General features: G+C 45.9%; 2 protein-coding genes across 2 annotated transcripts in view; both read left to right on the top strand.

The window, feature by feature from the left end:
- PRTG (protogenin) overlaps nt 1–8,630 on the top strand; it is a 135,738-nt gene extending 127,108 nt beyond the window's left edge. Inside the window, exons 21-23 of the mRNA XM_040968452.1 lie at nt 5,223–5,345; nt 8,172–8,295; nt 8,383–8,630. Of these exons, the coding sequence (XP_040824386.1) occupies nt 5,223–5,345; nt 8,172–8,295; nt 8,383–8,630 (495 nt within the window). The remainder of the gene's footprint in view (nt 1–5,222; nt 5,346–8,171; nt 8,296–8,382) is intronic.
- A 1,034-nt stretch (nt 8,631–9,664) lies between these two features.
- PYGO1 (pygopus family PHD finger 1) overlaps nt 9,665–22,449 on the top strand; it is a 30,403-nt gene continuing 17,618 nt past the window's right edge. Inside the window, exon 1 of the mRNA XM_040969767.1 lies at nt 9,665–9,887. Within this exon, the coding sequence (XP_040825701.1) occupies nt 9,839–9,887 (49 nt within the window). The 5' untranslated portion in view covers nt 9,665–9,838. The remainder of the gene's footprint in view (nt 9,888–22,449) is intronic.

The raw sequence follows: 22,449 nt of genomic DNA, 5'->3' as shown, positions 1-22,449 counted from the left end.
AAAGTCAAGATATACAGAGAGGGAAAGACAGAGAGGAAGATTTTCCATCCACTGATTAACTCCCCAAGTGGCCACAACACCCAAAGTTGAGCCAATCCAAAGCCAGGAGCCCGGAGCCTCTTCTGGGTTTCCCATGTGGGTGCAGGGGCTGTCCTCCATTTGGGCCATCCTCCCTTTGGGCTGTCCTTGACTGCTTTCCAAGGCCACAAGCAGGGAGCTGGATAGGAAGCAGGGTCACCAGAATTAGAACCAGTTCTCACATGGGATCCTGAAGCATGCAAGGCGAGGACTTCAGTCACTAGGCTACCGTATCAGGCACATGGCCCTGTCTTTTTAAGATTTTTTTTTTTAACTTTTATTGCAAAGTCAGATATACAGAGCAGAAGATCTTCCATCCAAGTACTCACTCCCCAAGTGACCGCAACAGGTGGTGCTGCACCTATCCAAAGCCAGGAACCTCATCCAGGTCTCACATTTGGGTGCAGGGTCCTTGACTTCTTTCCCAGGCCACAAGCAGTGAGTTGGATGAAAATCGAGCTGCTGGGATTAGAACCGGTGCCAATATGGGATCCCAATATGTTCAAGGCAAGGACTTTAGCCGTTAAGCCAGCGCACTGGGCCCATGGCCCTGTCTTTTAAGAGGTGAATCAAGGCCCCGGCGTGGTGGCCTAGTGGCTGAAGTCCTCACCTTGAATGCATCAGGATCCCATATGGGTACCAGTTCTAATCCCAGCAGCCCCACTTCCCATCCAACTCCTTGCTTGTGGCCTGGGGAAGCAGTGGAGGACAGCCCAAGGCCATAGGACCCTGCACCCATGTGGGAGACCTGGAAGAAGCTACTGGCTCCTTGCTTTGGATTGGCACAGCTCTGGCCATTGCAGCCACTTGGGGAGTGAATCATTGGATAGAAGATCTTCCTTACTGTCTCTCCTCCTCTCTGTATATATGCCTTTCCAATAAAAATAAATAAATATATATATTTTTAAAGGTGAATCAAAACTGGAAAACCTTCTCTCTTTTATGTGCATGAAAATAAAATAGATTTTTTAAAAAGTTGAAAAAGTAAGTTTACCCATAGGTATATCTATGTAATGAAATGTAAGACATTCTTCAAAATTTCCTGCAGCAATGAAATTAAAATATAAATTTACTTTGAGGTAACAAGTTTTTGAAATCCATCCTTTCTTCATAATTCACATTTTCCATGAACTTTTTGAATATTCCTCAAAGTATTCAGTCATAAAAAGCATGAAGTAATATATCCACAAGATGGATAACTAGAAATATGCTAAGTGAAAGATGCCAGCCACGGAAGACCTTAGTATCCGACAGGATTTCATTGATGCCAAATGACATGCCCATTGTAAGCAAGCCCATGGTCACAGAAAGTAGATTATTTGTTGCCAAGGGATAGTGATTTGAAAATGTAGGGAGTGACTGTAACCAGCCAGGACCATTCTGTTTGATGTGATGAAGATATTCTAGAATTAATGCTAATACTTATACAGTTCTGTAGATACAACATATAAACTAAAAAGTAAGTGTGCTATACAGTAAATTTGAGTGAATTCTAAAAAAGCAAACAAGGTGACTTGTATATAAATTGTATCTTCCTAAAAGGCAAATGTGCAAATAACTGGGGAGCCAGAGGACTCAAAGGAGCATTCTTGTACAAAGTTGGCATTATCTCCTTATTCCTACTTTTTCTTTTCAAACACACATAGACAGCAGAAGGGCTTAAAACCGGCACATTTTCTGTCTCTTGAAAGAGCGTTCATAAAATGCCAATTGTCTCATATTTGTACTTTGTTATTTTAACACCAAGATTTGTCATGTTTCTTAGGTAGCCTTGCCTTGCTGTGTTTCATTCACAAATATGCACGCATCTTGCTTGTTGCCACATGTTCTCAAAAATTTTCGCAGGCACCCACAGTGATACAGTCTGCCGGTGTTGGCAGGGTTTATTTCCTGAAAAAAAATCTGTTAAAATGCAGCAAAACAAGACAAAAAGAAATCCTACATTACTTTGCCATATTGGTTTCATCAGCTGTCACCTAAGAAGTATGTGACTCACTCTATCCTTAGCATCAAAGATAAAAGCCAGATGCCTGCAGGTATGGCACTGAAAATATGATGATGTGACCATGAATGTCTTAAACTGTGCTGCTTATAAAAAAATACCAGGAGTCTTCTTGAGATTGTAGTGGTAAACTCAATCTTTAGTTACTCATTGATGAGGTTATGTCCAGTTCATATAACAAGTAGTGATAAAAACAGGCAGTAACTTACACAGTTGTCTCTTTATTATGACATTTAATATTTTAAAAAATTAATGTCCTACTAGTAATTTAATTAATTATTTTTAAAAAAGATTTATTTGTTTATTGGAAAGTCAGACATACAGAGAGGAGGAGAGACAGAGAGGAAGATCTTCCATCCGATGGTTCACTCCCCAAGTGACCGCAATGGCTGGTGCTGCGCCGATCCAAAGCCAGGAGCCAGGAACCTCTTCCAGGTCTCCCACGCAGGTGAAGGGTCCCAGTGCTCTGGGCCATCCTCGACTGCTTTCCCAGGCCACAAGCAAGGAGCTGGATGGGAAGTGGAGCTGCCGGGATTAGAACCGGCGCCCATATGGGATGTTGGTGCGTTCAAGGCAAGGGCTTAATCCTTGGACACCTGAACCCATGTAGGAGACTCAAAAGAAGCTTCTGGTTCCTAGCTTTGTTTTGAGGCCATTTGGGGAGTGAACCAGTGGATGGAAAAACCTCTCTGTCTCATAGTTTGTTATTCTCTCTGTATAATCTGCCTTTCCCATGAAAATAAGTAAATCTTTGAATAAAATGCAAAACAGACACTGCAGTTAAGAATGAAAGATAGTGCTTGAATTAGTGAGACTAGAAATGGAGAGAAGTGTCTTAGGAAGAGGAACAGCATATTTTTTTTTTTTTCAAAGGTATTCAGCATAGAGAGCCAAAGGATCGGTTGTTAATTTGTTGTGGCACAACAAGTTAAACCACCAACTGCAATATGAGCATCCCAAATGAGCACTGGTTCAAGTGTGTATTTTTTTTTTGAAGATTTACTTTGTTTTTACTGGAAAGTTAGCTATACAGAGAGAAGAAGAGACAAACAGTAAGATATCCCATCTGGGTCCAGCGCAATAACATAGCTGCTGAACTCCTCGCCTTGAACACTCTGGGATCCCATATGGGTACAGTTTCTAATCCCAACAGCCCCACTTCCCATCCAGCTCCCTGCTTGTGGCCTGGGAAAGCAGTGGAGGACAGCCCAACGCCTTGGGACCCTCCAACTGCATGGGAGACCCAGAAGAGGATCTGGCTCCTGGCTTCAGATTGGTGCATCACCGGCCGTTGCGTTCACTTGGGGAGGGAGTCGTCAGAAGGAGGATCTTCCTCTCTGTCTCTACTCCTCTCTATATATCCACCTTTCCAATAAAAATAAATAAATCTTTCAAAAAAAAAAAACTTCTGTCTGATGATTCACTGCCCAAGCTGCTACAATGGCTGGAGCTGAGCAGATCCAAAGCCAAGAGCCTCTTCCAGGTTTCCCACGCAGGTACAGGATCCCACAGCTTTGGGCCATCCTCAACTGCTTTCCCAGGCCACAAGTAGGTAGCTAGATCGGAAGTGGGACCCCTGGAATTAGAACTGGTGTCTATTTAGGATCCCAGCACATGGAAAGGGAGGACTTTGGCCACTAGGCTACTGCACCAGGTCCGTAAGTGTGTGTTAGAGGGAAGCAAAGGAGTAGTGTAGACTGAAATTGGAGAAATGTGTGGGAATTATGCAGACCTTGTAGTTCATGTTTTTAAAAAAATCCAACCTTAATTGTAACGGTTTCAGGAAACCCACTGAAGAATTGTATTTAAAATGACACCACGGTGAGACTGTATTTAAAATCATGGTATGCTGTTATCAAAAGAGCACTCTTCATTCTGGAAAAGACCTTGGTAGTTCCTTTCAAAACTGAAAAGACTTACCATATGATGCATAATTGCATTCTTGGGTTTCCACTGCAGAAAAATGAATGCTTATTTTCATTCAGGAAATTATATGTGGTCATAATAATTTTATTTGTAACAAGTAAGAAGTAGTAACTATGTAAGTGTATCTTACTGAACAGTTTAACAAACCGTGGTATATCCATATGTGTAATACTACTAAGTAGTAAAAAGGAGCAAAACATTGACACATATACACAACTTAAAATCCAAATTTCACTGTGTGTAAAAAAAAAAAAAGCTGCTCTCAAGAGCTGCTCTCATTTCATTGTGCACTATTCATGAAATATAAAACTGCAGAATGGATTGATGGCCATTTGATAGGTATGTAAAGAGCAGGTGATTGTGGGATGTGAGGGCGATCTAGCTGTGACATCTGTCACCCCATTGATCGCCAGGGTTGATTCGGCTGATCTGGCTGGCTAGGCGGGTGTCCCCTTCCTCCCTCAGCGCTCAATGTGCGTCCCTCCCAAAACTGCGTGCTCAGTTGAAGAGGACGACCATCCACCCCAGAGAGGACCGGTCTTCGTCAAGGGTATAGGAGTGGTTGCACTCCTCTGCTAGAACCTCCAAACAAGCTCTCAGGCAGTGGGTGATTATGGCTATACTAGGAAAACACCAGCAGGTCTTGTCATTAGATACAGGATTGTACTAGTGGTTACTACCTAGTCAGGGATAGGTGCAGGGGCGTAGCATGTTAAGCTTGGAATGTACGTATTATATATTGGAGCACCTGCTGGGAACATGAACTGGTACCCATATGGGATGCTGGAGTGCAAGTGATGGTTTAACTTTGTGTGTCATGATGCTGGCCCATTTAGTCTTGTCTACCTTTACCCTTTATCATGTCATCCTTTCCTGTGTACTGTTCCTCTTGCCCATTTCTTACTGGTTGTAGGTGGGTTATCCATGCTTAGATAATACCTTCAGGTGATGAATATCTGCAGCCTAGATCTGAACTTTGAGCTCCACAGCTGTTTATATGGCCTAAGCTCTAGCTAATGGTCAACAAACCTGTAAACCAAATTCAGTTCACTGCTTGCTTTTATAGACAAAATTTTATTAGAATTGATTATATCTATTTGTTTACATATTACCTATTGCTGCTTTTATGCTCCAATGGCAGAGATGAGTAGTTAGGACAGAGAATGTGTGGCCTGAAAAAGCCTCCACGGAAATAGTCCATTGACCCTCGTTGCAGCCTACACTGTGCCGCCTGCTGAATTCCAGGTATGACTGGCATAGTGGCGACCGGAATACTGACCCGCAGCTCCCCGAGAGAAGTAAAGATAACTCACTATCAGATCTCGTGGATAAAACTACAGTAAGATAAAAGGATTTTTTATTTATACTTTTATTTTATTTTTAAAGGAATTTTTTTAAATAATTTTTTTCTTAGGGATTCTGTCATACTGGGGGCATTGGAAATACAATAGGTTTGGGCAGCGGAGGACATTTCCCCCACTTACGCTTCAACTATCACAAGGCTTCAACACAATAAGGACCTCACAGTTTCACTCTGACATTTAAAGGTTTCTAGTTGGGCACGTTGTATTGTATTGATGGAGTTGACTATTAATAGCAGTGGTGAGACATATTGATGGATCTTCATAGGAATCTGACATTTCCAAGATAAGCAAGGGTAGAAGAACATGACAGATGCTATGAAGGAGTGAACAGCATTTGTTTGAGAACACAATGTGTTCCTCTCTCACAAATAAGGATACATGTCATGATTGTTGAAGTAATGACCCAAATTTGTTCTGCCCTCTTATATCCAAATCCTTGGGTAACTGACTCTCCCACAATGATTCTAGGCTTGGTCATATAAATTGTTCTAGCCAATGAGACACAAGCAAAATCTTGAAAGAGATTTATTTTATTTTTATTGGAAAGGCAGACCATATTTACACTCTGGTTCACTTCTCAAATGGTCACAATGGCCAGAACTGAGCTGAATCTGAAGCCTGCAGCCAGTAGCTCCCTCGGCGTCTCCTGTCGTGGAATAAGTTCCCAAGGCACTGGACCATCCTCCACTGCTTTCTCAGGCCACAAGCAGGGAGCTAGATAGGAAGTGGAGCAGCCAGGACACAAACCAGCATGCCTATGGGATCACAGCGCTTGGAAGGTGAGGATCCAGCCATCGAGCTACTGTACCAGGCCCTCGTTTCTCCTTTTTACAACCAGCCAACAACGACACATGTTAGGTCACTAGCTACCAGCTGACTGCAATGCTTTCCAGTCAACACTGTGTGATACTGAAAGAAGTTGTATTAGCTAAGTCCTGCACAAATTGGCTCTCCATACAATCATGAACAGATTATGTTTTTTTTTTTATTCCAAAAGGCAGTTATAAAGGGAAAGGGAGAAACTTATAAATGCACGTGCGTGTGCGCACACACACATACATACACACAGAGAGAAATCTTCCATGTGCTGTTGCTCTCCCCAAATATTCACAATGATTGGAGCTGGCCTGATGCAAATGAGGCTGCACAGACCCAAGCACTTGAGCCATCCTTTTTTGCTTTCCCAGGGATGTGAGCAGATAGCTGGACTGGAAGTGGAGCTGCCGAGACTCAAACAAGAGTCCATTTGGGATGCCAACACCACAGGCAGGTGGTAGCTTCATCCACTATGCCACACTGCTAGCCTCATACATAGATTTTTACAAGCCATTTGCTTTTGGAGTTGTTAGATAGCAAAAGTGTGTCATGACTGATGAAAGTGATGGTGACACAAACTAATTCATAATTGCTAATTTGACTTCACATGCTGCTTTGCCTATGGCTTGGGGAATTATGGGTTATAATTAGTATATCTGTCTTTGGGAACTCCCATCTCATGCAAGATGGCCACACATGTAAATATGTAAATATATATGGAGAGAGAGAGAGAGATCCTGCACTGATTTACTAGTTCACTCTCCAGATGCCACAACAATCAGGGAAGGGCTAGAGCAGGCTGATGACAGGGGTTCAGAACTCCTTCTGTGTCTCCCATCGGGGCAGAAGGGTCCCACCTAAGGAAACATCACCTCCTGCCTCCCAGGGCGGGCATTAGCAAGAAGCAGGATTTGAATCCAGACACTCCCAACACAGGGTGCAAGACATCTTAAGTCCTAGCTCATCCAGTAGGGTGAACATCTGTCCCATCTCTCTTTTCAAAGGCTCTCCTCAAGTGTCCCCTGCCTCCCAGTGGGAGTACAAAGTTTCTCCCCTGTGCGACATGTTAGTCTGTTGTGATGCCTGGGACTTTACAATATTAACTTGCTGTCTGAAACCAAACTCCTTAAGGAAAAGTACTATTGTCTCATCAGTCTCCGTGTATCTTTTACTAACAATGCTGTGTACCATATGGTTCATAAACGCAAGTCGCCAAAGCGGCTCCTTGCTTTTGAATCACCTAGAGAGCGTTTGATGACAGATTTTTAGACCTCATTCTCAGAAATTCTGCTTCAGTACATCTGGGAAGGGAGCTTGGGATTCTGAAATTTGTAAATGCTCCCCAGGTAATTCTGATATGGGCATGCAATTGGTCAGTCAGGATTTGGAAGCCAAATTGATCTGAAAAACCATGTCCATGTAGGAAAGTCTTTTTATTCTTGATGAATCAATAAAAAGAAGACGTTTCTTTTGATTCCCACATTATTGCCGAGACTCTAGCCTTAGGGAATTACAATAAAGAAATCAAAATCTTTTAGAAGTGATTTTTTTCCCCCAGCCACTCTCCTTTCATTAACAGCTATCTAATAAAAACCCTATGTGGCCATATTGACTGATACTTTCAAAGTATTTTCACATCTTCCACCCCAGAAGCCTCTGAGGTAGAGTAGTACTGCAATTTGCTTCATTGTTCTTACCCTTTGCTTTTTGACAGCAGCCCAGCCAATTTAGTGTCCCCGAGGTCACTTCCAGACTTATTTTTTTTATACATCCATTCGAGAAATATTTTGGAATATATTAAATACTAGTTAAGTGCCAGGGGCTACAGTGGTGATCTGGAAGGAATTCCCACCTGCACTGGGCTCACATTCCACTTAAGGAAAAACTTCTACACACAGGCAAGTCTCCTGTGCCAACATTTCCCTAAGCTGTCCTGAATCTTTTACTCAGGAATCCAGGCTTCCTTTCCCTTTATCGATTTAAAGAGCGACTTCTGGCTATTGGTTATGCCAGCGTTGTCTTTTGAGGCTGACTGCACTCCAGTGGTACCTGTTCCTCCTGTAGCTGTTGAGATTGTTTATCTCCGGTTTCCGACACTGTGCAAAGTGGGTAAATTTTAGGAGTCTTGTCTCTGGAAGGATGGGATTCCTGTTTCAGTTAATTCCATGTCCTTATGTATAGTGGATGTTTTTTCAGTGATTCTGACATCAAAACTAACTCCAGTGCTTTGCCTGACTGAATATAGAGTCTGCACCTACAGACTCTCTAATGGGATCATAAGTAAACCTAACGAAATGCAAGGAAAACAATTTTCTTTAAAAGGACAAAAGATGTCAGAGCTAGAAGAGACTTCGGAGGTGGAGCCCCATCGACTTGCGCCCATCGAAAAGCCCAGACTCAAGGTTTCCCAAGTTCTCAGATCTCACAGCCCCACGGATGAATAGAGACGGGTAAGCCAATCTACTCTGCAATCACATTAGGAGGTTCTCCTTAAATGTAACGTTTAAATGAGGTCCAGCCTTCTCCGCCATCGCTATTCCTTATATTTCATCTCACGACGCTCTTAATCGAAGCGACAAGTCGTTAAAAAAATAATAATAAAAAAACAACTTGGGGCGTTCCACAAACAGGTGTCCAGGCCACGGACATCGAGCCGCGGGAAATGGTGTCTCCCACATGCCCGCCGAGAACTCCGCAGCTCCCGCTTACAAAGTTTTCTCGCTTCGTACGTTCCTCTTTCAGATCTCTTGGCTGGGAGGCGAAGATGCCTGCCGGAGCTCCCGACGAAGTTCGGAGATGCCATTTCCCTAGCCGGGGCGCGTCGGCCACAGCGCCGGCCGCCCTCGGGCCTGGCGGGCAGGCGAGGAGCGCCGGGCGCGGGGCGGGGCGGCCCCTCGGCGCGCGCCGGCCGCCCGGGCTGTCTGGGCCGCGGGCCCGCGAGCCCCGGCGCGAAGCGTGAGGCGCGCGCGGGCCGTGGGGGCTGGGCCGAGGCGGCGGCGGCGGCGGGAGGCGGCGGGAGGCGCCGCGGGACCAGGCAGCGGCCCCCGCCCCCCGAAGCCCGTCCCCGCGCGGGGCTGGGGAGCGCAGGGCGGGGAAGCCGCGGGGCCGCGCCACGTCCCTCGCCCGCCCCGGAGCGGGTTTTGCAGGCGGCTCCAGGCTGGGGGCTTTTGTGTCTGCGACTCGGGAGTGGCGGAGAGAGAGAGCCGACCTCCTCTTCAGAGGGCGCTGTGAGTGCGCCGCCAGGGCCGGGTCGCCCGCCTCCTGCCTCCCCTGTCAGCGGCTCCTGAGGCGGCGGCGGTGAAGAAGAAGAAGAAGAAGGAGCGGGAGGAGGCGGCGGCGGCGGCGGCGCATTCGTCCACCGCACATGCCGGCCCCGGGCGGGGGGCCGCCCCCAGGCCGCGCTCCCGGCCGCCGCCGCTGAGCCCGACCAGCCCCCCGCACGCTGCCCCGCCGCCCCGAGGCCTCGTCCTCCTCCCAAACTTTGCAAAGTCGGCCCGCGTCCCCGCCGCCCTCGGCGGCTGTTCGGCTCTAAGGCTCGCCTCGCAGCCGCAGCGGCCCCGCGAGGAGGAGGAGGAGGAGCCGCCGCCGCCGCCGCAGCATCAAAGACACCGAATTCCCGCGGCCTGGGGGGAGTCATGCTTTGCGGTCTGTAATGTCAGCAGAACAGGAGAAGGATCCCATTTCGCTGAAGAGAGTTCGAGGTAACGGGGAAGAGCTCGGGATGGAGGGAGGTGGAGTGGGGGGCGAGCCGGGGGCGCGGGGCCCCGCGTGCCCGGCCGCCGGGAGGCCACGGGGCTCCGTCCGGGCCTAACTCCGCGCGTCCCGCCCGCGCCCCGGGGCCGAGGCTGCGGTGCGAGGCGCGCGGCCCCCGGCGCCCGTTAGACCCCCCGCGCCGAGCCCTCGCCTCCCGACTTTGTGTGAGGAGGCAGTCGGCGCCGCACTCAGCATCCCTTCACACCCCCTGCTCGCCCAGCGCACGTCCTTGTCCAGACGCAGCACAATAGGGTGAGGAGGAGACACCCCGTCCCTGGCCGAGACCTCGAACCGTGCCTTCCCGTTTCTTCTCCCCCCACCACCCCCCGCGCCCCGTCCCCCCCAAAGTAAGTTGGGACTGTATCGGAGTTGAGGCTCCGGACGGACTGCGGGGCTCTCACGCCTCTCTCGGCCCGTTCCGCACCCTCCCGCCCACCCCGACCCATACTGTTGATTTTTCGAAAGCTAAAGCTTCAAGAAGCATCCAGCAGTTCTTTTTCATGGTGGGTTTATGGGTAGGAATGAAATCATCTGAAATCAGTTTTCCGCGTGATTTCCTTCTTCCTTGCAAAGTAGTTGGGAATTTAACTGCCTCCCTACTAGCTAAAGAAAAAAAAAAGGGGGGGGGGATGATGGTTCAGACAAAAGAGACTGAGTTTGCAAGCCGTTGGGAAATTGGAGGATGTAGTCCCCAAGTGGGCGCGGGGCAGTGTGTGCATCGGGCAGATATTTATTGAACATCTACTATGTGCTGGGCACGTCCTTGGTGCTGAGATAGCACAGGGAACACAGGTCTTCGCCTAGGAGTTCACACCCTGGGGTAAACAAAAGGTGCGGAATGTCAAAAGGGAAAATCGCGGAGCCCGGAGCTTGAGGGCGGGGACTGTGCTTGTAAGGTGATCTTGAGAAGGCTCACCTGCAAGGTGATGTTTGAACAAACCCCTCTAGGAAGTCGTAAAGTAGAGCCTAGGAGTGGGAAGAGCTGTGCCAGCAGAGCAACCAGTGCCAAGGCCGGTGGAAGTGCCAGTCAGGAGGAAGCCCAGGTTAGGCAGCAGCCAAGAAGCTGCTGTGACAGGAGCAGAGTGCGGGAAGGGCAGGACGGTTGGGCTGAGGGCCGGGCTGATTGTGTATGGAGGCATCTCCTGTGTCACGTGAAAGGTTTTGGCCTTTGGTCTGACAGACAGGGACTGGCCAGCTGTGAGTGAAGGGTGCTGCATCTGACGTGCTTAGCAGGGCTTCCCTGGCTGCTGTGTAGAGGTGGCTGTAGAGAAGCTGAGGTGAGCAGGGAGACTAGTTAAGGGCGCTGCTGGAGCAGTCCTTTCATCTAGACAGAGTAGAGTGCTTTATACAGCAGGAAGCAGGAAGGTAAATTTCCAGGGGGAGTTAAGTGATGTAGAAAGATCAAGGACCACAAGTCCTTCATTCATGTTTTTGTTCAGTGTGACTTCAGAGTAAACATGTAGAGCTGGTTTGGGACACACTGACATCCATTCAGAGTATTTAGGTTGAAATTTGGAAAAAATTTCCCCCTGCTATTTGAGTAAGATCATAATTGAGAGTAGAACATTGTTCTTAAAGGCACAACCATTCATTTAGTGAACTGTTCTAACCCTCTTCTCTGTTTGTGGTTATGCATTTTTCAAAGCCTTTCAGGAATAGACCTTGCTGAGATACAGTTATTCGCCCGGTATTTTTGCCTATTATTATAAATTGCTCTGAGATTGAAGGAAAAGAAAGCCTGATCAGATTTATACCTTTGAACTCTATTATCTGTCTTAATCAAATGCAATTCTAAATAAAATAGATGAGTGTTTTATTGTGGGTCAAGAGCACAGCCGTTCTTCACGTCGTTCTAACCGCTGCTGCTTTTAAGTTTGGTTCTTGCGCTGTTGGGGGTTAGCTCAAGTGTCAACTCAAAAATATTCTGAGTCAAGTACCAGAATAAAATATGCAGCATTTTAAAAAATGAAAAGCCATTATGTTAAAAATATTTTATGAATCATTTTGTAATCATTAGAACATTAATTTTAAAAACACTTTTGGATTAATTTATAGACTCTACAGGATAGAAGAATTCTGTGTGACTTCTTGGGAAGCAAAATTCTGAGCTTCATTGCCTGAAATGTTTTTGCTTTCATGTATGTCATTAGACTTCTTGCACGGTGGAGTGGTTCCAGAGCATAAACTCTGAACAATGTACATCCGGCTGCCTGCATCCACTGAGAGTATGGACAGTTCTTTTTCATGTTATGCATTTGTTTCCTATATATTCTAAAAAGAGTATGCCATTAAGCCCCTTATTTAGGATATGGCTTAGGCTTCTCTTGATAGTAATGGATAGTTTTATATGTTATCAGTTTAAATGAATTGTTAAGAAGAGTAGTGTAGGTGAAACTCAGATACAGCAAAGTTGTAGCAGTGTGAATGAAGACTTCACAGTAACAGATCCCAGGTGTTCTTTTGCACAACAGAGCTTGAGAACTTACTGACAGACCTAGATTACACAGGTGAGTGGAACACAAGGTGATTGGTGATCTTTCAAACATGTCCTGATATTTTTAAGTGTAGATTCAAAAATACTGTGTAGTGCCTTGTGTGTGTGTGTGTGTGTGTGTGTGTGTGTGTGTGTGTGTATACATACATACATGAGGCCCTATTTTTTAAAGATTTATTTGAATGTTTTGGAAGCTACAGAGGGTGAGAGAGAAAGACAAATGGTTGTAACAGCTAGGGCTGTGCCAGGAAAAAGCCAGGAGCCAGGAGTTTGTTCTGGATCTTCCACATGTCCGCTGGGGCCAAGAATTTAGGGCATCTTCCGTTGCTTTCTCAGGCACATTAGCAGGAAACTAGATTGAAATGGAGTAGCCTGAACTTGAAACAGCACTCATGGGATGTCAGTATTGCAGACAGTGACTTAATCCATTATGCCACAGTGCCAGCCCTAGGTGTAGTGTCTTAAATTTTATATATTGTAGCCCAGCATAGTAACCTAGTGGCTAAATCCTCACCTTGAGACTGCCAGGATCCCATATGGGTGCCAGTTCGTATCCCAGCCGTGCCCCATTTCCCATCCAGCTCCCTGTTTGGGGCCTGGGAAAGCAGTCGAGGATGGCCCAGAGCCTTGGGACCCTGAACCCATGTGGGAGACCCAGAAGAAGCTCCTGGCTCCTGGCTTCTGGCTTCGGATCGATTGAGCTCTAACCGTTGCAACCATTTGGGGAGTGAACCAACAGATGGAAGATCTTCCTCTCTGTCTTTCCTTCTCTCTGTAAATCTGATTTTCCAATAAAAATAAACAAAATCTTTGAAAAAATTATAATTAGTCTTGCCCACAGTAAATGCCAGATGAATGAGTTAACAGTAATTATTTATATCTTTGTACTGCTTTCTGACTGTACATTGCCTTTCATAATACTTTTTACTAGCCCTTTATCCTTCAAAGTGACCTCTCCTTCTTATTTTAACAAGTGTTCCCATTCTCCAGTACTCTTAACACTCTTGAAAAAAAATTTTTTTTTTACTTACTAATTTATTTTATTTGATCAACAGGCATAGGGAGAAGTTATCTCCTACTTGTTGATTCACTTTCCTTAGATTCACAGTAGCTGAGGCTGGGCCTGGCTGAAGCAGGGATCTGAGAACTCAATCCAGGTCTGCTCTGTGGGTGGCAGGGTCGCAACTACGTGAGCTGTCCTCACCTAGGTACCAGGGGTCAGCAGGAAGTAGAATTGAAGTTCTGCTGAGACTTGAACCGAGGCACTCTGCTGTAGGTTGTAGGCATCCCAGCAGTGTCTTCATCACGAGGCCAAATACCTGAATGTCTGTTCCTTTTTTTTTTTTTTTCTCCAGGATTTTTGGTTTTCTGTTTGTTGAAATGGCGGATTTACTGAGATAAGGAGAGACAGAAAAAGATGTTTTATCCGCTGGCTCACTGCCCAAGTAGTCACAATGGCTGGAGCTGAGCCACTCTGAAGCCAGGAGCCAGGTGCTTCTTGTGGGTCACCTACATGGGGGCAGGGTCCCAAGGCTTTGAGTTATCCTTCCACTGCTTCCCCAGGCCACAAGCAGGGAGCTGGATGGGAAGTGGAGCAGCCAGCATACGAACTGGTGGCCATATGAAATCCTGGCCTGTTCAAGGTGAGGATTTAGCCACTGACTCATGCCACCAGGCCCATAAAAACATCTTAAACAAAAAAAAAAAAAGGTGTCAAATCAGTTTTCAGGAATTTGTCTGACAGATAGTAAAAAATGAGTTGATAAATGGTGTTATTATTTATAGAAAATAAAAGATCACATATCATTAAAGGAACCATGGAAGGCACCTGGAGAAGAGTTCAAGGAACAGGTTCTTAGATTTCATCTTGTTTTTGTTTCCTATATATGTTAAGAAAGGCAGAAAGGGCAGCAGGGAGGATAGGGAAGAGAAAATGCATTTTAGGGCCCTGGTGGTTCTGAGCAGGCAAGTTTGGGAGGAAACTGCTTTTTTTTTTTTTGAAACTACATTTTGAAGTGCTGAGGATTAGTGGGGGAAACTTTAAGTGATAAAGATGTAACTGAAATGAAATTTGGTTATAGAAAGAAAATTCTTAAAATTAGTCAAAAAAAAAGAGCTTTTATATTTTCTGTTTCTTTGTTGAAAAATACTTCAACATGTTTGTGGGTTTGTAGAAGAACACAATACAGAAGGAGTGGGAACAGTGAAAAGGAACCAGAAAGAGAGGATAATTATTTTGACATTCAGTGGGGTGTAAGTTTCCATAGTGCAGTGGTTATCACGTTCGCCTGACATTCAGTGGGGTTATCTGATATTTACCATGTGTTGGGCACGCTCTGTTCCAGGGGTTAGGATGAGCTGAATAAGGCCCCTGGTCTCAAACAGATCTGTGGCTCAACATATTAGTGATCCTTCCTGTGACACCAGCATCACATGTGGGTGCTGGTTCATGTCCCAGCAGTTTCACTTCCAGTCTAACTTCCTGCTTACATGGCTTGGGAAGGCAGTAAAGGATGGCCTGAGTCCTTAGGACCCTGCACCTGCGTGGGAGATCCGAAAGTGGATCTTGACTCCCGGTTTCCAATCAGCTCAACTTAGGCTGGTGCAGCCATTTGGGAAATGTACCAGCAAATGAAAGACCTTCTCTTTGTATCTCCCCTTGTTTCTTGATATCTGCATGCTTTTTTTTTTAAGGATACTTATTTATTTTAATTGGCAAGACAGATTTACAGAGAGAAGTAGAGATAGATCTTCTGTCCACTGCTTTACTCCCTAAGCGGCTGCAATGGCCAGAGTTGAGCCCATCTGAACCAGGAGGCAATAGCCTCCTCGAGGTCTCCCACACGGGTGCAGAGTCCCTAGGCTTTGGGCTGTCCTCTACTGCTTTCCCAGGCCATGAGCAGGGAGCCGGCTAGGAAGTAGAGCAGCTGGAACACGAACTGACACCTGTATGGAATCCTGGTGGTCTCAAGGTGAGGATTTAGCCCTGAGTCATTGTGCTGGGGCTATAAATCTGTCTTTCTAATAAAAAGGCCTTTTTAAAAGTCAGATCTGTGGGGCCTGGCACAATAGCATAGCAGCTGAAGTCCTCGCTTTGAATGCGCTGGGATCCCATATGGGCCCCAGTTCTAATCCCGGCTGCCCCACTTCCCATCCAGCTCCCTGATGTGGCCCGGGAAAGCAGTCGAGGACGGCCCAAAGCCTTGGGATCCTGCACCTGCGTGGGAGAACTGGAAGAGGCTCCAGGCTCCTGGCTTCGGATTAGCTCAGCTCCAACCGTTGTGGTCACTTGGGGAGTGAACCATCGGACAGAAGGTCTTCCTCTCTGTCTCTCCTCCTCTTTGTATATCTAACTTTCCAATAAAAATAAAATCTTTTTTGAAATATAAGATCTATGAAGATGAAGGAGGAGAATTTGTATCATGATACACATGAAAATTAGAGAAGAAAATAAAGATAATGGAGGTTAAAGATATGTACAGATGAAGTTGAGAACATTCATTTCAGATGGATATATAGACAATGGATATGTTTTAGAATCTGATAATGAAATGGAATAAAATCCCTTGAAAGTAGAGTGTCATCATGCAATAAATGTAGATTTGCATTAACATTGCAGAGGGACAGGCCAGCGCTGTAGCCTAGTGGCCAGAGTCCTTGCCCTGCACACCCTGGGATCCCATATGTGTGCTGGTTGTAATGCCGCCAGACCTACTTCCCAACCAGCTCCCTGCTTGTGGCCTGGGAAAGCAGTCGAGGATGGCCCAAAGCGTTGGGACCGTGCACCTGTGTGGGAGACTCAGAAGAAGCTCCTGGTTCCTGGCTTCAGATTGGTTCAGCTGTTGTAGCCACTTTGGGAGCAAGCAAGCAAACGGAAATCTGTCTCTCTTTCTCTCTGAAAGCTCTGCCTTTCCAATAAAATAAATAAATCCTTATAAAAATATGCAGAGGAAGCAAAAAATATGATAGTTGCACAGTGTGTATTGAGGTTGGGAGAGAGTAAGAGAAAGAGTGAAGGAAAGGCTTGTTGTTGTTTTTTAGTTGGTCTGTATGATTACTAGACAGTTGTGAGGAAAGTGAGTTTGATTTTAGATGCATTGAATGACTATCCGTTTGCGATATTCCAGTGTATGCAGTTAATATGCTGTCCCTGGCTTGCAGCAGAGACGGTGGTCTGAGCCAGAAATAGAGAGCTGAAAGTCGTCAGTAAACAAGTGAGTTCTAATGAATATCTGGGGAGTAGATGAGATCACCCACGAGGGACTAAAAAGGGAGGAGAGACGGGCGTTCAGCGCACCAACTTTGTAAACACTCGCATTCTGAAGACAGGAGGGAAAAGGAGACCCTGAAAAGCACAATGTGAAACGAATAGCCAGAGAAGTATCTAAGTAAATTATTTATATAAGAGCATTTATGAAGCGTAGACAAATGAGGTTTGTTTTTGTGTTGAGTGAAAGGTTCAGTTTGCTTTCCCTATTGTGAACACAGCCATCATTTTGTATAAATCTATTACTCACGCTCTTCCAACACTATCCCAAAGCTCTAGAATGTCTTCCTCAGTGTTCTGAGATCTGCCCTCCTCACCTGTGATAACCATGTCTGTGGTTTAGATTTTGCTTAGCTCTTGGATATTAAAATAGCTCTCTTCCTAGCTTCCCTTTTTGTCCCTCCTAATCGGCTTCTGCTACTGCTGGTTGATGAATAACCACCGTCTACGGAGTGCTTAACCAGTTCTTTGCTAAGTGGTTTAAATGGATCCTCTTGATTAATCCTCTCAGTAACCCTATGAATTAGATGTTGCTAATATCCCAGAGTTACAGTCCGTGAATGGATGCTCCGAGAGATTGAGGAATGCATGCTTAAGTTACATATCCATGTGTACCTAACAGTTAGGAACAAAGCTAGGACTCAAAACTCTGACCCAAAGCTTAGCCACTGTGTTCTGTGGCCGTAGTGTTCCCCAAACATAAACTGTGGTTTTCTCTTGTAAAATCGGCTGGTGAGTTCCAGTTGCCTTTGTGGTGAAGATCCAGCTTTGTTAAATTTCCCTTAGGTACAGGCCTACCAGTTCTTATTCCTCATCCACGAAATGTTCACCTTTGTCTCACAGGTTCAGTCTTGAAATACTCAAACTCTAACTTTCTAGGTTACGTCATTATCTCTCTTGTCCCAAAAACTCTGTTTGCACATCGTCTTCCTTCTACTCGGCATTCTCTGTTTTTCCACTTTTGATAAAATACTTACTTATCCTTGAAACTTCCACTCAGTTGAACTCTCCTGGGATGTCTTCCTTGAGCTCCTCCCCTAGTCAAGGTGAGGAGGGGGGGTGCTGTTGTGCCCAGATTCTGAGATTCGCAGAAATCACCAGGTGTCTGAAGTTGAGCTAAGTGCACAAGGATGGTTCTTGTCCAATGTTGGGTTCTTGGTTGAGCGCAGGAAACCGGCAGAGCAGACTGACCGGCTGGGACCAACTCACCTTACCCGAGTGTGGCCCTGAACAGCACATTCATAGGGTTTTTATAGGGACAGTCCACAATAGCTCGGAAAGAGGCAATTCACAGTAGTCTGCAAGGTGAGGGGAAATACCATGCATTCCCTACCTATCTCGGCTGGACAGCCCCTGCCTCCAGCAACTAAGGTAAGCACCCACTTAATTACTTGGAGCCACCTGTGGGATAACCAGACTTAGGTGGGTCTTCATTCAAGAGAATTGGGGCCCATCAGTGCTGAAGGTCTCATAGGCCATTAAAGGTCACATAGGCCATTAAAAGTCACATAGGCCATTTGGCCAGCAAGCTCACACAGATTGTTAGTAGCAATGAGCCATGAGGAAATGGTTGGGATTTTGATACTGAGGTTCCTCAGTGCCTTACATTTCCTCAACGTGCTGTGCTCATCTCTGTCATGGTATCATATTTAACTTTAAAAATTGTTTTCTTCAGCTTATGAAATCCTTACAGTGAGGACTTACTAGTTTTTATTTCTGTACTTTGAAAAAAATCGATAACTGCTTCTGAAATCTAATTTGATGAACATTAATAGAGATTAACAGTAACTTTAGATTTTCAGTAACTTCAGACTTCCTGGTTTGCTTTCCCCAGGGATTCAGAGAAGTTAGTTCTTGGAGAAATATAAATTTACAGTTTTTATTCCACACAGCTCAAATGGTCTCCAGGTCAGCTTTACAGGGCCAGTGCAATAGCCTAGTGGCTGAATCTTTGCCTTGCACTCTGGGGGTCCCATATGGGCACCAATTCTAATCCCAACTGCTGTGCTTCACTTCCCAACCAGCTCCCTGCTTGTGACCTGGGAGAGCAGTCAAGGACAGCCCAAAGCCTTGGGACCCTGCACTTGCGTGGGAGACCCAGAAGAATCTCCTGGCTCCTGGCTTTGGATCGGTTGAGCTCCGACCGTTGCAATCACTGGGGAGTGAACCAACAGATGGTCTCTCCTTCTCTCTATAAATCTGACTTTCCAATAAAGCTAAATAAATAAATAAATAAGATTTATTTATTTTTATTGCAAAGTCAAATATATACATAGAGGAGGAGAGACAGAGAAATATCTTTTGTCTGATGATTCACTCCCCAAGTGACTGCAATGACCGGTACTGAGTTGATCCGAAGCCAGAAGCTTCTCTGCGTCTCCCACACGGGTGCAGGGTCCCAAGCTTTGGGTCATCCTCCACTGCTTTTCTAGGCCACAAAAAGGCAGCTGGATGGGAAGTGGAGCTGTTGGAATTAGAACCGGCGCCCATATGTGATTCTGGTGCGTTCAAGGCAAGTGCTTTAGCCGCTAGGCCTGGCATAGGCCCCAAATAAATAAATCTTTAGAATAAAGAGCCATCTTTACATTGTCGAGGTTAGTCTTAAAGTGTGGTTCAAAATGATGTCTGATCGCCTTCCCTGTGCCCGCTCTCTGTAAATATGCTCACTGCCTGGTACCTTGTAGGCTATCTGTTATTAAAATCAGAAAAAGAGGGTCTAAAATATATATTCTGGTTATGTAGTGTGATCAGCATTCCCTTTGTGTTTGTTTAATGAATCATTAAGTGTAAATGACCTCCAGTAGATGTCTTGTTTTGATGGGCAGTGGGTGTAAAGAGACCAGAAATGAAGTTTTTCTCTCTCTAGGAAGAAAACAATGAACAACAAAATTACTGTAAAGGGAGAAGCTTCTCAGGCTTCACACTTTTGCCAGAAAAGAGAACTGGAAGTTGTTTATTTAAATAATGTTTTGGAGTATTTGCAGTTTTGTGCCTTATGATTTCTTTTTTTTTTTTTTTAAAGATTTATTTTATTTTTATTGGAAAGGCAGATATACAGAGAGGAGAGACAGAGAGGAAGATCTTTCGTCCAATGATTCACTCCCTAAGTGAGCGCAATGGCCAATGCTATGCCAGACCAAAGCCAGGAGCCTTTTCCGGGTCTCCCACGCGGGTGCAGGGTCCCAAAGCTTTGGGCCGTCCTTGACTGCTTTCCCGGGCCACAGGCAGGGAGCTGGATGGCAAGCGGGGCTGCCGGGATTAGAACCTGTGCCCATATGGGATCCCGGGTGTGCAAGGTAAGGACCTTAACCACTGCGCCACCGCGCCAGGCCCTGTGCCTTATGATTTCTAAGATTTGTTTAAAAAATTAACTTTGTAATTTAAAAATATTTGAGGGGCAAAGAGAAAGACAGCTGTCCATATGTCTCTAATAGGTAGAGCTGAGGCCACGGCCAACGCCAATGCCAAGAACTGGAGCATCATGCAGGCCTCCCATGTGGATGGTAGGAACCCAGCAGCTTGAGACAGCCCCTCTGCCTCCCAGGGTGTGCACTGGTAGGAAGCCAGAGACAGGAGCCAGAGCTGGGAGTTATCTCTGTCCTGGGGTCAGACCCGCATCACAGCCTCTCATCCTCAAGGCCAAGGATCCTGATGCGTCTGAGCAGGCGTGAGATGAAGGCATGTGCTGCATTCAGATGCCTAAAGCTATGGTTTACCTCCTACCTTGGTACTGTACCAGCCCACCCTCAGCCTCGGCTCCTGCACATGCCAGCAGATAGAATAGCCTGGCCCATGGGAAGTCTGTGCTGCCAGCCACTTGTCTCCTCTGTCTGGCCTGCCCCCAGCTCCAGCTGTCACACACACTGGCAAGTACAGCAGCCTGGCCCAGGGAAGCCCCAAGGTCACCAGCCCAGCATACACCTCATTTCATTGTTTTTGCACGCCAGCAGGTGTGGTATGGCTCAAAGAGGTTCTGTAGGAATCCCTTCCCAGCTTGGCCAATGCTATGCCGATCCAAAGCCAGGAACCTCTTCCCAGGTCTCCCACACGGGTGCAGGGTCCCAAAGCTTTGGGCCATCCTTGACTGTTTTCCCAGGCCACAAGCAGGGAGCTGGATGGGAAGTGGGGCTGCTGGGATTAGAACCAGCGCCCATATGGAATCCCAGCATGTTCAAGGCGAGGACTTTAGTAGCTGCTAGGTCACTGCACTGGGCAAGAAATTCATTTTTTTTATTTTAAAATTTTTATTCAAATTAGATTGTAATAGACTGCCATATTATCTATAAACTATCATTTTATATTGAGTCATTCAATTATTTACATAATACCTTAAATGTTAATATTGTATGTTCTGAGTGTAAGTCTGAGTTCATATTTTGAGGTAGCTGTGTATATTGCTTATTGTATGTTTTTGGTAAAATGTCTGTGTTATTTTCCTATTAGTTCTGTAACAAACTGTCACACAACTTAGGGCTCAAAACATTTGAAAGTTATTACCTCATAATTCTGGAGGTCAGAAGCCCACTATGAGTTTCACTGAGCTTAAGTCAGGATGTCCACTTTGTTGCTCCCAGAGGCCTTGTGGGACAGTTTGCTTGCTTTTCCGGCTTCCAGGCCCCTCAGCGCACCACTCTGACCCATTTCCATCAGGCTTGTGGTCAGGGAAAGCAGTAGAGGAAGGTCCAAAGCCTTGAGACCCTGCAGCAAATTCGGAGATGCAGAGGAGAATCCTGGCTCCTGGTTTTGGAGCAGCCACTTGGGGAGTGAATCAGCAGACAGAAGATCTTTCTCTCTTTCTGTAAATCTGCCATTCCAATAAAACTAAATTAAAACTTTTTTAAAAAATTTGTCTGCCCTACTGTGTCTTACTATTTTTTTTAAGATTTATTTTTATTGGAAAGTCAGATATACAGAGAGGAGGAGAGACAGAGAGGAAGATCTTCCATCCGATGATTCACTCCCCAAGTGAGCGCAATGGCCAATGCTATGCCGATCCAAAGCCAGGATCCAGGAACTTCTTCCTGGTATCCCACACAGGTGCAGGGTCCCAAAGCTTTGGGCCATCCTCGACTGCTTTCCTAGACCACAAGCAGGGAGCTGGATGGGAAGTGGGGCAGCTGGGATTAGAACCAGCTCCCATATGGGATTCCGGTACATGTTAGTAAGGTGAGGACTTAACCACTATGCTATTGCGCCAGGCCCCAAGAGAATTCTTCTGATAGTTCTCTTCCCAAAAGGCTGTATCTAGGGCTGTCTTAGCTTTTTTTGGGGTCTCCTACTTGGCTGGCAGGGGCCGAAGCACTTGGCCATCTTTTGCTGCTTCCCTGGTACATTCACAGGACCTGGATCAGAAGTGGAGCAACAAAACTCAAGCTGACACCCATAAGATTGCTCTCATTACATGTAATGGTTTAACCTACTATGCCACAATGCTGGCCCCTTTGCCTTGCAGTTGTGTTTTTTTTTTTTTTAAGATCTATTTTTATTTTTATTGGAAAGGCAGGTTGACAGAAAGAAGGAGATACAGAGAGGAAGATCTGTTTGCTGATTTCCTCCTTCAGTGGTTACAAGCAACCAGAGCTGAGCTGATCTGAAGTCAGGAGCTTCTTCTGGGTCTCTGATGCGGGTGCAGGGTCCCAAGTCTTTGGGCCATCCTCGAATGCTTTCCCAGGCCACAAGCAGGGAGCTGGATGGAAAGTGGAGCTGCCGGGATTAGAACTGGCATCCATATGAGATCCTGCACTGGATC

The sequence above is a fragment of the Ochotona curzoniae genome, unplaced genomic scaffold (genome assembly GCF_017591425.1).
Source record: "Ochotona curzoniae isolate NIBS_2020 unplaced genomic scaffold, NIBS_Ocur_1.0 scaffold_4701, whole genome shotgun sequence".
Taxonomy (NCBI): Eukaryota; Metazoa; Chordata; class Mammalia; order Lagomorpha; family Ochotonidae; genus Ochotona; species Ochotona curzoniae.
The sequence above is the reverse complement of the archived record's forward strand: the minus strand, read 5'-3'. Positions and strand labels throughout refer to the sequence as shown.